General features: G+C 43.4%; 1 protein-coding gene across 2 annotated transcripts in view; it reads left to right on the top strand.

Annotated features, from left to right (window-relative positions):
- The window catches only part of CNST (consortin, connexin sorting protein), an 84909-nt gene that overhangs the window by 44028 nt on the left and 25572 nt on the right, over window positions 1-15309 (top strand). For both annotated transcript variants that reach the window (XM_079763807.1, XM_079763806.1), the window contains 3 exons: window positions 3662-3867; window positions 12838-12868; window positions 15149-15235. In XM_079763807.1, coding sequence (XP_079619933.1) covers window positions 3662-3867; window positions 12838-12868; window positions 15149-15235 — 324 coding nt within the window. The remainder of the gene's footprint in view (window positions 1-3661; window positions 3868-12837; window positions 12869-15148; window positions 15236-15309) is intronic.

The following is a 15309-nucleotide window of genomic DNA, read 5'->3' as shown; positions in this document are numbered from 1 at the left end:
GCACCCCAACTTCTCTTTCAGGTAATTGTCAGCAACACAGCAGTAAATATCAACACGAAGCAGATTATTATTGTAGATCACACAGGGAGAACAAAAGGTAAAATATTTAACTGCAGCAGTGTTTGACTATATTCTGCACAGTGAGAAAACCTGAAGTCATTTTCAAGGTCCACCATTTCTTACTTCTTTTCAGTCGGGTCAAGTTTCTAAGCTTTCTAAATCTCCGTTTTCTGGCTAATGAAAAGAAAATAGGATTCCAATGAGTCTCCTATCTACCTATTCCAGGACTTCTGTGAGGATCAAATGAGATGAGGCACGGGAAAATGCTTCACAGACATTTGGTTAAAGTGTAAAATGTTTCCACCTGGCTATAAAGTAAGTCCTGTTCCTGGCCTGAAGAAACTCCAAGGAGGGTAGTCGCTAGGGAGAGGAAGCCGAGCGTTGCTAACATGATGTCATTACCTGGCGTCCACAGTGACTATTTCCGGGCTGGGCTGGGCTATGGGCCGCATTTTGTGTCATGGGGTCTCAGCAGCGTTGGCTACGATTTGGTGGGGTGTCACTCCAGGGTGGTGGTGGGGCCTGTGTCCCACTTGAGGGAAGCCGAGTGTTGGTTTATCGGCACCAGGTCTGCAGTGATGTTTCTTTTTAAATGGCCAATGCGCGTCATGGCAGCTCCTGTGTTGAGCATCTGCCCCCTGGTGGTCAGTGCACATCATAGCTACCAGTTGGACAGTCAGATGGACACTTAGGCTTTTATATAGAGAGACTAGAGGCCCGGTGCATGAAATTTGTGCACAAGAGGGAGTGTCTCTCAGCCCAGCCTGTACCCTCTCCAATCTGGGACCTCTTGGGGGATGTCTGACAGACCTAAACCGGCAGTCGGACATCCCTCTCACAATCCGGGACTGCTGGCTCCTAACCGCTCACCTGCCTGCCTGTCTGATTGCCCCTAAGCGCTTCTGCCTGCCAGCCTGATCACTCCCTAACTGCTCCCCTGACGGCCTGATTGCCCCCAACTGCCCTCCCCTGCCAGCCTGTTTGCCCCCAACTGCCCTCCCCTGCCAGCCTGATGGCCCCCAACCAACTGCCCTCCCCTACTGGCCTGGTCCCCCCCCAACTGCCCTCCCCTGCGGGCCCGATCGCCCCCAACTGCCCTCCCCTGCCGGGCTGATCACCTACAACTGCCATCCCCGGCTGGCCTGTTCACCCCAACTGCCCTCCCTTGCCAGCAATTTTGTGGTGGCCACCTTGTGATGGCGGCCACCTTGTGATGACGGCCATCTTGTAGCCATCTTGTGATGACGTCATGCGAGGGCATCACATGAGGGCGTGATGCCACCTAGGCTTTTATTATATAGGATACTGTCTAAATAACTGAGATCATTCATTTCCATTATTCAGAACCCTTTTTTTACCTTCTTTAGATAAGGTACTCATAAATTCTGTTCCTTTTTTTTAATTTCTTTATTGATAATGGTATTATATATGTGTCCTTATTCCCCCATTACCCCTCAACCCCCCCATTCATGCCCTTACCCCCCTGTTGTCTGTGTCCATTGATTAGGCTTATATGCATGCATATAAGTCCTTTGGTTGATCTCTCCCCCTTACCCCCACCCTCCCCTACCTTCCCTCAGGTTTGACGTTCTGATCGATGTTTCTCTGTCTCTGGATCTGTTTTTGTTCATCAGTTTATGTTATTCACTGTTCCTTTTTTAAAAACTTGGAAAATACTATCTTTCTTTAGTAATATTCTTTAACTCCATTTTACTGAATATGAGTATTATAAAATTTCAACATTTTTTCAAAGAAGAAACATGAAGTAGTATTGATAACTATGGGAAGAACTTAAGAGAAGTGTAGAATATAGCAGGCTAGCCTTATTGCAGTCTATGTGAGAGTAAATATTTTAGACGTAGTTGTATGGCAAGGGAAGAGGGAAATAAAACATTAGTTCTCTTAATATCTTTGTAGTTTTCTGTGGAAAGCTTCTTGTAACAACCATTGTGGTTTAAAAATTAGCAAGCAGAAGAATCACTCAAGTATTCATGAATACTGTCCCTGCAAAATGGCAGGCCATCACTGCACCTGGACTTCCAGAAGCCAAGTGACATAAAATTTATAAAAGAGAAGTTACAACAATATAAGAAATCACTACAGATAATTTCGTTTTTGCAAAAGCACATTACTTGGAATTTTAGTGCCGAGCCACTGCTGGTACAAAGGGGATAATGTGGTTCATAACTAATCCTGTGCTGCAGGAGTTGTGACCCAATAAAGATGAGGCCATACACCAGTTACTGTAATGCAGCCCCGTGTCATATAGGGCCAGAGAGAGGACTCAGAAGGAAATGAGTTTACTTCAGGCTCCTGTTATAGGGCAATGCATCGATTTTGTTAGGGGAGAACATAAGTAGGCGTGGATGAGAGGAAAATGTTCCAACTGATGGAATCTCTAAGTGCTCTAAGTGCTGTATTAGGGAGATGAAGAATTGATCGGTCTGGTCACAACCGTGGGTTTATTTAGAAGGCAGTAGAAACCCTAGCCGATTTGGCTCAGTGGATAGAGCCTCGGCCTGTGGACTGAAGGGTCCCAGGTTCGATTCCGGTCAAGGGCATGGACCTTGGTTGCAGGCTCGATCCCTGGCCCTGGTCGGGGCATATGCGGGAGGCAACCAACCGATATGTCTCTCTCACATCCATGTTTCTCTCTCTGTGTGTGTCTCTCCCTCTCACTTCCTCTCTCTCTAAAAATCAGTGGAAAAATATCCTCTGGTGAAGATTAACAACAACAACAACAAAACAGAAGGCAGGGTTCTGGACACAAGCTAGAGGGCTGGGGCTTGCACCCTCAGTCGGCCTGAACGCACTAAATTGCTGGGAAAGATCCTGTATGAGGCAGACCAGCTAAAGGTCTGGACAGTCAGACAGTCTCTCAATTTGAATATGAAAATTAAAACTGAGACTGGGAATTTAGTGAAGGTCAACATTATAATGTATAATGATCACATTTTTAAAATTTTGTGCATCATTTCAGGAGCTGTGGGCCAAGCATTTAATTTATTGGTGATGTTTTTATTTTTAGAAGTTTGTATTACTTAACTTCTTTTTACCAGGAAAAATGTTTCTGTGGCCATTGGCTCTGGCATCTGAATTGCTACTCCTCTTCTGGGATCCAGAAGTAGTTCCAAAGTTATCAGGCCAGAGTTTGAAGAGGAAAGCTTAACCCTTTAGCCAGCCATCTCATATGATAAACACATTTATCTTCCTGTTCAGTTCTGTTTTATTTGGGGCCAGCTAGGACTTCAAATTACACACAGTTATTCCATTTTTTTTCTTTGGGAGAATCAAGTTTTTGGTCAGGTTTCAACCTGCATAAACCTTCATACTCCTGTTTACATCTATTTTTATTTATACTTTTGATTATAATTCTGCAAAAATGGTTTATGTGTGTGCTGACAGAAGCAGTCAAATGTCAGCACAATCTTAATCAGGCCAGTCACTGTGTTTTCTGAGGGTTTTCACGTACTTAGTTTTATTTGAAAATTGTATCGTTAGCAGGCATCATTGTTTTAAGGTGTTCCACCATAAGCTATTTTACATTTTAAAAGTTAAAAATTCCTTACCCTAACACAGGTACTTTATTTACTTCCTCAAGGACGTTCCTCGGGAGATGCCGCACCTTTACTGCGAGAAGAGGTGCGGAGTGCAGCCACCCGTGCTGATGGTGAGGAAGAGTCCGCCGAAGGAAACGCTCACAACCAACCAGAAGCCCCGGCACTGGCTTTGCAGTCTCTGTTCTCACTGATCCGAGGTGAAGTGGAGCAGCTGGACTCGAGAGCACTTCCCCTTTGCCTTCATCAGGTACTGCGCTAAACCCTTCTTCTCCCTAAAATTCGGGGGCCAATGTCAGGAACGACCTGAATCCAGTCCTGTAGTTGATCCTACCCCACCTGTCCTTGGTGAGCCCACGAGAAGGGACCTGGGCACGTGGGTGGTGGGAAATTTGAATATTACTGAATAGTGGCCACTCAATGGACATGGATACTCAATCAATAGTTCCGATAACCGCTAGCTTCTTTTATTTAGGGAAGAAGCCATTTGCAAGTTAGAGTCCATGTAGCGAGCACTCAGTGAGCACCAGGTAGGTGCCGAAAACAATGCCAGAGACTAGGAAACAAGATTACCTACCAGGTGTAGCCTTAAGAGAGTCCCTGTGGGAGAGGAGACACAGCTGTGTGGGTAAATAACTGTGGCAGTCTGAATTCAGTGTTGGAGTAGACAGATGTTTAAGGGTCAGCAAGCCTAGAATGCGTGGTTAATTTTGTCCCGTAGGTGTGAGGGACTTGCAGGATATGTATGCCAAGCATGTCAAACTCAAAGGCTAACACAGGCCAAATAAAGGAGGCAGGTAGTCCGTGGGCCTCGAGTTCGACATGCTTGCAGTAGGCACTTACTGGGGGAACAGGGTGAGGTGGTGCAGGAGGAGAGGTCCCAGTGGGGTATATCGCTGGAGATGAACATGAAAAGAGATGGGAAATGAAATTGGGTAGCTGGTGGCGTTGAGGCTTTTGGGACTAGGGGTGTTTAATGATGGGAGTGCCAGGATCAAATTTGAATTTTAGAAATATAACTCTTCTGATGACTGGGAGGATAAATTAGGACAGTGATGGCGAACCTATGACACGCGTGTCAGCACTGACACGCGTAGCCATTTCTGATGACACGCGGCCGCTAAGGTGGCCGCATGCCGAGGATGAAACATTTGCGAAATAATGTTTTTTCCTCAAAGTGACACACTACCCGAGTTATGCTCAGTTTTTTGGCGAAGTTTGACACACCAAGCTCAAAAGGTTGCCCATCACTGAATTAGGAGATGGAGAGCCTGGAGATCGGGAGGCCTTTAGGACAGTGATGAGGGAGCTTTCTTTCTTACACAAGAGCTAATTCAGAAAAAAAAAACACACATACTTATGAGCTATGTTTTATTTTCCCTTAAAATGAAAATAACTGGTATAGGGGAATGGAAAAAGCTTAGCCTTTTTCTTCATTTACTTCTGTTGCATTTTAACTTTTGCAATGAGTAGTAAGTAATTTTTAATTTTTTAAAAGTAAAATATAAAATAGCTTTTGTCCCAAGGCAGGAAAATGTATCCTATATAATAAAGAGCAAATATGCTAATGGTTGTGACGCCCTCACGCCGTAACGACCAATCAGCAGGAGGCTGCATGCGGGGCTGCTTGCACAGTGAGGTTCACACAGGTGGGTGGGAACTTGACGCTGCATCCCCACCCGGCGCTGGCCAGGGACGTGACGCCACCTCCCCGCCTGGTGCCAGCCAGGGACGTGACACTGTGTCCCCCACCCGTGGGGCTTGACGGGGGTGGGGCCAGCCGGGTCTGGGTCTCTTCCCTTTCAATGTGCATGAATTTCATGCACCGGGCCACTAGTATTCTTACGAATTTATATTGCCTCCTTTGTGGACTTGAATGCCTTTGAGAAAATGGGTGCTGCTTTTTGACCTCTAAAACCTTCTAACTTGTCTGGCCGGTGTGGCTCAGTGGTTGAGTGTCAACCCAGGAATCAAGGTCACGGGTTTGATTCCCCGTCAGGGCACAAGGTCGGATTGTGGGCACGGTCTCCAGGGGGCGGGCATATGGGAGGCAGCCAATCAATGATGTTCCTCTCTCATTGATGTTCTATCTCTCTATCACTCTCCCTTCCTCTCTAAAAATCCATAAAAGCATGTTTGAAACCTTCTAGCTTGCCCTAGTTGAGAAGCGCCAGCACCAAGGCAGCTTTCTCATCCTTCGGCCTTCATGTATTTGTACGGCAGAGACTTTGCAAAGGGTAGTCACACTTACTGTCACTTCATCCTCCAAACAACCATAGTGGTAAGTGTTAGCATCATCTGTTTACAAATGGGAAAGCAGGCTCCTTAACAAAGCAAGTTTCTTATCATTCTGGGGCTGGAATGGGTTTATCCCATTCATTGTATCTGTTTTTGTAACAACTTGGGTGAAATGTGAATCTGGGCTATTTATTAAGTTACATTGTTTAATCACATCTAATTTGTTGAGGTTGACAACGTAATTGTAGGTTAGGGAGGAGAGTGTCCTAGTTCTTGGGAAACACACATGCAAGTATTTAGAAGTGATGTATTTAGGAATGGCTTTGAATAATGCCAGCAACTTACTCAATATTTTTCCATTGGAAAAAACATACGTACGAGAGAAAGCAAATTTGGCAAAATGTCAACTATCGACGAATCTAGGTGAAAGGTACATGGCTGTTGATTTTCCTATTCTTTCAACTCTTCTGTAGAGTTTCAATAAAAAAGAGGGGAAAGCATGTTTGGAGTAGGTAGAAATAACAAATGTAGTCAGATCCTTTCAAGGAGTTTATGTCACTGGGTTGCTGTTACATTAAAGGAGAGAAAAATGCGCTTATCAATTGGCAGGCGATCCTACAGCTGAAGTAGACAATCACATTTTCGGCAGGAAGATGATAATGATCATGATCACACCTGAAGATTATTTAATTTTTAATATCTCAAAGGAAAATTGTGCCCTCGCTTCCCAGGAACATGCCAGTGTGCTGAGCCCTGTAGGTTCTGATCCTTCAGAATCTCAGCCTCCTCTCCTGGCAAAGAGCCGGGCGCGTACGGTGCGCTTTAGAAGGATGGGCTTTGGCCCCACCTCTGACAGGCTAAGTGGCTTTAGCTTCTTCTGGGAAGTTGTAGAGCAAGTGAGATAATGCAGTAAAAGCACTTAACATAGTGCTTGGAACACAGTAAAAGTCCAACATTAAGCATCGCTCTGTTCTCACTGTCACACACTCAGTGATTGCTGTTAGGAATGAAGGCTGGGGTCAGCAAAGCCAGGCTGAAGGTGCAGCAGCTGAGCCATCCGGGCAGCAGAAGCAGCTGACGGCCCAAAGCCCCGGAAGACAGAAAGTCCTCCTCCCTCCCAAGGAGACACAGATCAGGGCGAGACGAGGTGACGTCATTCATTTCAGTCTCCCAGCGCCTCGCCCAGAGCCTTTCGCCTGGACTCACCAGTGGTTGACATTTTACCAAATTTTTGCCCTCTCCCCCGACATATTTTCCATGGAAGCACTTTTCCCCACATCCAAACCCGGTCGGTAAGTCCCGCAGATCTACTTCAAAAATGTCCACAATCTGAGCTCCTTCATTGCCTCCTTCATTGCTACCATCTCAGCACAAGACACTGTCGAATCTCACCTGGATTCTTGCAGTACACGCCTCACTGTGGAGACCTCTCTGCTTCCACTCTTACTTCCGTTTAGTTTTCCCCCTCTGTACAGCAGTCACTGTGATCCAGGTGAAATATAAGTCAGACCATGTCACCCCTCTGCTCTAAGCCCTCCAGTCCTCGCTTCTCATTTAGAGGAGAAGCCAGAATTCTCACCATGGCACACAAGGCCCTACAGCAGTGATGGCGAACCTATGACACGCGTGTCAGCACTGACACGCGTAGCCATTTCTGATGACACGCGGCCGCATGCCGAGGATGAAACATTTGCTGCTCCTGAGGATGAAACATTTGCGACTAGAGTCTTGGAGTTAGTTTTTTCCTCCAAGTGACACACTACCCGAGTTATGCTCAGTTTTTTTGGCGAAGTTTGACACACCAAGCTCAAAAGGTTGCCCATCACTGCCCTAGGGATTCTTCCTTTGAAGATGTCAAAGTCATCCCTCTCTGTTTCCACGGTCACTGCCTTAACCTAGATGCTCTTCTCACCTTATGCTTAAATTACAATGTCACCCTTTAGTTCTTATTTTTATCAAAATTACAAATGTATATGGTTCAAGGAGCCAATAGCTCTCCAAGGTGTGTTAAGAAAGCCCCACCCCCTTCTTGCTCTATACTCCTTTCTTCCTTCAGGAGCAAGCACTTAGGTTTCTTTTACCTGCTTTTTGGGGTTTTTTTAACTTCTATGTCTCTAAACATTATACTTAATTTGCTGTCTCATGATTTTTCAGTTTTAGTGGAAGGCAAATATTGACTCATGATTCTCCTCTACCTAAATCCCACAAACACATATACTTTTTTTCTCATACATATTCAGCAACCCATATTGTTATATTGTAGCAATGGATAGACAAATATTTAATGCTTACCTTATTATGGGCCAAACTATTATTATTTTTCCTTTCCTAAACACTTATTTTTTCCTGGAGCTACTTTTTAAAAAATATATATTTTAATAATTTTTTACCGAGAGAAAGGGAGAGAGATAGAGAGTCAGAAACATCGATGAGAGAGAAACATTGATCAGCTGCCTCCTGCACACCCCCTACTGGGTATGTGCCCGCAACCAAGGTACATGCCCTTGACCGGAATCGAACCTGGGACTTTCAGTCCGCAGGCCGACGCTCTATCCACTCAGCCAAACCGGTTATGGCTTCTGGAGCTACTTTTTTCTTTACCTTTCCTTTTTTCTGGGCATAGTTTTCCATGTATTTCTCACGTGAATAACTCCAAATACTCTACTAAGAGCCTAAATCTTCTCAGCATATTCAGACACATGAAGCATTCTGAAACAGGAAAATGGCATGAAACTCTTCCGATTCTGCTGATCTGCTCCATACAGGACTGACTAATTACCCTCTTCTTCTTGGTAGATAGCTGTCATCTTAGAATCTCTGTTCACGGGAGATTCCCTCCACCTCTCCCCTGGGAAGGAATGAATGAGAAGGAGAGTTTTGGGAATGAAGGTCGAAGAGGAACTATCCTGATCCTGTAGGCAGTGATGGGCAACCTTTTGAGCTTGGTGTGTCAAACTTTGCCAAAAAACTGAGCATAACTCGGGTAGTGTGTCACTTTGAGGAAAAAACATTATTTCGCGGTATTTATACTTTAAATAACATAAATGTATAATTGTTATATATAATTGTATTTAATAAACCAAAAACTAAATATTTAACTTACCTGCTTAGTGACTTCTTTGTTCATCCATCAGTCGGTTTCTTTTGTTGGTCTTGATATTATTTAGCTTGTGTGGGGTGCCGTGAACTAAGATAAGTGAGGGGGAGGGGGAATTCTTTAACTAACCTGCCTATTAGTGACTTTTTTGTTGCTGAATTTCATTGGCTAAATCTTCAATTGAAGGTTGGTATTTTGTACACTTCGGGCCCAAGCAAGCGCTACTAACTTCATCTGTCAGTCTGTTTCTTTTGTTGGTTTTGATATTATTTAACGCTGAGAATAAGGCCTCACAAAAGTATGTAGAGGGAAAAATTGTGAGTAAAGCCATTGCTGTATTTTTCAGGGTGCTAAAAGTGTCTGGTAGTCGGTTCCAGGCACTCCAAATTTCCTGTTCGTAGTGGCACTCCTCTTGATACTCCAAGCGGCACCTTTCCAGATTCTCAAGCTTTGACCTCAAGTCGACAAACACCTGAGCCCAGATACTGTCTTGAAATTCTGCAAGTTGCATCTCCAAATCATCAATTTGCATCCATTGGAAACCATTTAATTCCAAACTACTGTAGATTACTACATCAGGATACTTAATTATTTTCATGGTCTGTTCTAGACTTCTAAATTGACTAAATCTATCACTAAACTGGTCAAGTAACGAGTCTAAAACATGCTGGTACTTCATATGCAAGAGTTCCATTTCATTTTGTACAGCTGCACTGGCCTTCTCAAAATACTTTGTTACTCGAGGAAAATAATTATAAGTTTTAGTTTCTACATCTCACTTGAAAATTTTAACTTTACTTTCAAAAGCTTTTATGTATCCAAACATAACGTCAATACTTTTGCCAAAACCTTGTAACTTTAAGTTCAGTTCATTCATATGAACAGAGAGATCTGTAAAAAACATCAGGATGTTGACCCACTTATCATCATTAAGCTGAGGAAAGTTTCCCAGATCCTTATCGTCAAGAAATACCTTAATTTCTTCAAAGCACTCCACAAAGCGCTCAAGAACTTTGCCTCGGCTCAGCCATCTTACATTATTGTACATCAGCAGTCCACTGTAGGTGGAATCAACCTCCAGTAAAAGTGCCGAAAGTTCTCGCTTGTGAAGGGGGCGAGCAGCTATTAAATTAACTATTTTTGTAACAACTGACATTAAGTCGTTTAAGTCGGTGAATCCTGCCTTGGCACATAAAGCCTCCTGATGGATAATACAATGAAAAGGCACAATCGGATGTCCAATAGCTTCTGTAAACAGTATGACAAATCCAACTTTTTCCCCCACCATATTTGGTGCCCCATCTGTCGTCACTGACACAACTTTAGAGATATCAATGCTTAGGTCACGAAATGTTTATATAACAACCTTACATATTTCGCTTCCTGATTTACTTGTTGACACTGATACTAACTTTATCAACTCTTCTCTCATTGTGAGACCATCAGAATATCGGCCAATAATGGCCAACTGAGCATGTGATGTGACATCAGTAGTTTCATCAAGAGAGATCGAAAAATATTTACACTTCCTTATGTCTCTCTTTAATTGATGTTGTACGTTTGTGTTCAGTCTCATTATTCGGTCTTTTATGATATTTCTACTGAGTGGTAACTCAGATATTCTCTCAATAATTGCATCTTTATTCTGCATATCGTGAAATAGAACTAGTGCACATCTTAGGAGAGTTTCTTTAATAAATTCTCCCTCACTGAGCGCTTTTCCATGCTGAGCTATAGAGTGAGCAATGCTCAAACTTGCAGATGTTAAATTTGTAGAGCCTTTCATAAATTTAAGGAAGGAATTAGATTGGCTCTTATAAAGGTGTAGCTGCCTGGAAATGTATTCCTTCCTTTCATCCTCACTTTTTTCCAGGAGCTGGGAATGATTAGTTTCAAAATGTCTATTTATATTCCACGTTCTGCTTACTACCGTTTCAGTACATAGAGCGCAAAATGATCTGCCATTTTTTTCTATAAAGCCATACATCTCGGTCCATGTCTCTTGAAAAGGTCGGCCACTGCTACCTGCTACTACCACTTCCTTTATTTAACCTTCGTTTTTTATTTTTTGGGTTCTCCATCAGGGGGGCAGTGACAGAAGATAGAATTATAGATAGCTTGTTAGGCCTGCAGGCAATTAGGGGTTGACTAGCCTAACTAACCACAAAATGGTGCATATAACTGTCTTTTAGGAAAGGGCAGGGTTAATAAGCAGAAATAGGGGTTAATAAGGATGCACAACAGTAATAGTGGTGAAATGGAGTCTGCACTATGGAGCAAGATGGTGTTCCTTATGTGAATTAAAATGGCTGCCGCTATTTCTAATGGCAGGAAACGGCACCCATAGCACGCCACAAACCCTCGCCTCTCCCAGCCTCCCCCTCACTTATCTCAGTAATGATGGATTAGAAATCCATGACACCCCAGAACAGTAGGTAATGGTTGCTGTGGTTAACTGTTATTTGGTTACTGGTAATGGCAGGGCCCCCAGAGATGCGTCCCCCGCTGCATTCCGCTGCTCCCTGCTCTGCCGGGGGAAGTGAGGGCAAAGATCCCGGCTTAACCGGAAGTCCCAGAACTAGACGCTCTGTGCCGGACTTCTGTTGTTTTGGCCTACAGACCTCCGGCACAGAGTGTCTAATAGGGGAGGATGAAACATTTGCGACTCTAACTCCAAGACTCTAGTCGCAAATGTTTCATCCTCAGGAGCAGCAAATGTTTCATCCTCGGCATGCGGCCGCCTCAGCGGCCACGTGTCATCAGAAATGGCTACGCGTGTCAGTGCTGACACGCGTGTCATAGGTTCGCCATCACTGTCCTAAGAGTAGAAAATAAGGATGGAATCAAACTTCAGGTTGAACCGAATAGTCACAGAAAGGTGACTCTCATTTGCTCCTGGGAAAGTGTTATGTGTATAGAATACATTTTAAGTTAGGTAAATATTTTCCTTTAAAAGCACAGTGTTTCCACTGTGGGATCTGGAGAAACCACTTTTTCTCACTGTTGGTTTATAGGTCTGACAAACAGGCTACTGCTGTTTACATTGGCAGCTCCCTGGAGCATGGAGGTGCGAGCTGCAAGGGGACATGGTTTTAGAAGCGTAAAGTGCTTATAGGAAACATCCCACATACGACAACAGTTTAGGCAGGTATTTCTCACAAAATACTGTGTTATGGTTTGGTTTATAAATAAAGGTCTAAATAAAAGATCGAAGTTTTTAGGATCAAAGAATGTTTAAACTTCAAGGCGCCTTAGGATTAATATGGTAACTGCTAGGCCTCCCCGGGGACCAGGCCCTGACGCTCTGGACACTCCATCCAGTGCCCTTTACACCGTGCAGCACTGTGTGCGGCGTCCAGGCATCATTGCTCAACTCTGAGCACGTGGCCCGCCTTCTCTGTAATCAGAACAGCCAAAGTGAGTGTCCCCTGAGGTGGTTTGTGAAACAGAAATGAGAGGAATGGGGTTGTGAGGCCTCATGTGATGTGACATGTGTCAAATTTTTAATTGACAGTAAACAAAGTCATTCTTTTACTCACGTCATATCTTTTTAAGCCTCTGTAGTATTTTCCTCATTCTTTAGAGTTCTTCCTTCTAAACTCTAATGAATCAGTGAGGTTTGCTTTGACTGGAAACAGGATAGGAAGAACTGAGTTTGTATAAAAGACCAAAGCATGTCCTGTTGGCTTTGCTTGATATAAATGACTTCAGCAATGTATCCTGTGCCTACAGTCAGATTTCTTCTGAACTGGTCAAGGTACCGAAGTCGTTTTCTTAGTTTGATATTATTAAAGGCTTTCACAGTTTCAAGGTCTTGATTTCTTCCAAATTCGTCATTTCATCCGAATACTAATAATTTACTGTCTTGTTTTTTATTTTTAACAGATAGCAGAGTCCTATTTCCAGGAGGAGGACTGTATCCTTTTCTTAATTACAGGAAGAAATTCATCAAACTCTTAGAAAACTGTACATTTTAAAAACTTGGGATTTGCATACAAGAAAATGTGTAGCTATGTTATTTTTAATAAGTTTTAATAGTTGCATGCACCCATGTAATCACCTCAGAAAGCAAGATGTAGGGACTCTCTGTCACTCCAGAAAATTCTCTAGGACTAACTCAATAAATGAGCCCTAATTTTTTTAAAGTATATTTTTTATTGATTTCAGAGAGGAAGGGAGAGGGAGAGAGAGAGAGAAACATCAATGATGAGAGAGAATCGTTGATAAGCTGCCTCCTACATGCGCCATACTGGGGACTGAGCCTGCAACCTGGGCATGTGCCCTGATTGGGAATTGAACCATGACCTCGTAGTTCATAGGTCAATGCTCAATCACACCAGCCAGGCAGCTCTAATTTTACCAGAATGTAAATATTTGTGTGTTTGGGGAGCTGGGGGAGGAGGGGAAGGAGAGGAAGCACATTGCTGAAAAATATAATTTAAAAATCCATTGGATTTCCTTCCTTTGAATTAAGCAGAGTTACAAGTCAGCTAATCTATATATATAAAAGCCCAACAACCGGAATGGCAGTACGACCAGAACAACCGATGGCTATGACACGCACTGCGGCAGCCAACCAGCCCGATCCAGCCCCTGATGGTCCCCCAACACCCCGATCGGGGGCGGGGCCAGCCGGACCCCACCCAGGCACGAATCCGTGCACCAGGCCTCTAGTATTGATATAATAGAGCCTGCAAGCATGTTGCACGTAGTAGATCTCACAGCTGTCACACTTATATCTGCAAAGGAAAGATTTCATTTTTCACTCATAATAATAAATGTTGTCAAGTGAGATTGTATGTTAAATTTTATATGGGGAAGATTCTTCCCTCAGTCTTCCAATTTCCCTTTTTAAAAACTATTCTTTTTGAGGGATGGCCCAATATGTACTCCCTGGAAAGGCTGTATCAGAAACATCTGTTTTCCCCATTTGTGCGATTTTTTCCTCCTAGCCTTGCTGACTTCCCCCACACCTCTGAGCAGACTGAGGGATAGGCAGTTGCCCCCTGAACTTTGTCAAGCAAGCTGGTAACACTTTCAGACAGGGACAGTTTATCACAAAGTCTGTAGAAAATCCAACTGGGGTGGAAATGAAGCTAGAACACAACACTTTTTTTTTCTTTAACTAAAGAAGTGTATGGTGTAGTGCAGGGCGGACCAGCATCAACATCTCTGGAAGTTTCTTAGAAATGCAAGTTCATGGGCCTTAGAATCAGAACTTCTGGCGATCAGACCCATGAATCTGTATTTCAGCAGAGTTTTCAGATTATGTTCAGTTAAGTAAAAAACACCCATGGACTGTAAGTCATGGGCACAGGAAAACTGAGTGACGTATCCCAGCTTCTCCCTGGCCTAGTTTATGACCCCTGGCATATTTTTAAGGCTACAAATAAGAAGCAAACCTCTGCGTGATCTTGAGAAGGACAAAAAGCTAGACCGTGAGTGTCCCGTCCTTCCTCCTGGCTCAGCATCTAGGACATGGCCCACAGGAAGGCAGACCGTTGGGCAGCCTACCACGACCTCACATGATGCCAAATATGTGATGCAGATGGAGATGGCCGACGTTTATAAGAAAATCTGCAGAGTTTCACATGATTATGAAAATTACTGTGGCAGGCTAGTTAGATTTTCACAGAAGAGTCATGTGTTTGGCTCTGTCCTCGCCTAGGCATGTCACCCTTAGGTTTTGCGAGAGGAAAGCTTTCAGTGAGAAGTGAAGGATTAAGGTGAGGGAAATCAGAAACAGGTTGACAGGAGAGAGGGTAGCAGGTGCTTGACAGAAAGTAATTGAAGGAGAGGAAAGAGGGAAACACAGATTCCAGGATTCCGTGGGAGTCCCGTTTCCAATTAAGTTACACTTAATTGACTGCTAGAGAGAGATTAGCAAACGCATTCCTGAGCATTGAAATTTTCTTTTCGTTTCTACTGTTTGCTGATAGAATGGATCCCAAGTAGCTATTGCATAATATGCTGCATTAAAATGTACCTACTTCAAAACCAAGAAACCTTACTTAAGATATGTTTAAACTAAAAAATATTTAGAGTCCTCTTATTTTTTTAAACTAAAAAATATTTATAGTCCTCTTATTTTTTTGGTAAGTTTCAAGTTTCGTACGTTATATAGGATATTATTCTTCAACTATGTGGCTAAATGTAAATAGCCTGGATTTCTATTTTCCTCAAGTTTTCTATTCAGATGAGAAAGCAATGAAATTCATTCAGCTTGAACGACTGTATCATGAGCAGTTGCTTGCAAATCTTTCTGCTATTCAAGAACAATGGGGTGAGTACAGACCAACAGAATGTGGAATTGTCAGCAATTTAACAAGTTGCTATCTGGAAAGTTAACACATTTGA

Source organism: Cnephaeus nilssonii, assembly GCF_951640355.1.
Source record: "Cnephaeus nilssonii genome assembly, chromosome: 23".
NCBI lineage: Eukaryota > Metazoa > Chordata > Mammalia > Chiroptera > Vespertilionidae > Cnephaeus > Cnephaeus nilssonii.
Note: the sequence above shows the minus strand (reverse complement) of the source record. Positions and strands in the feature narration are given on the sequence as shown.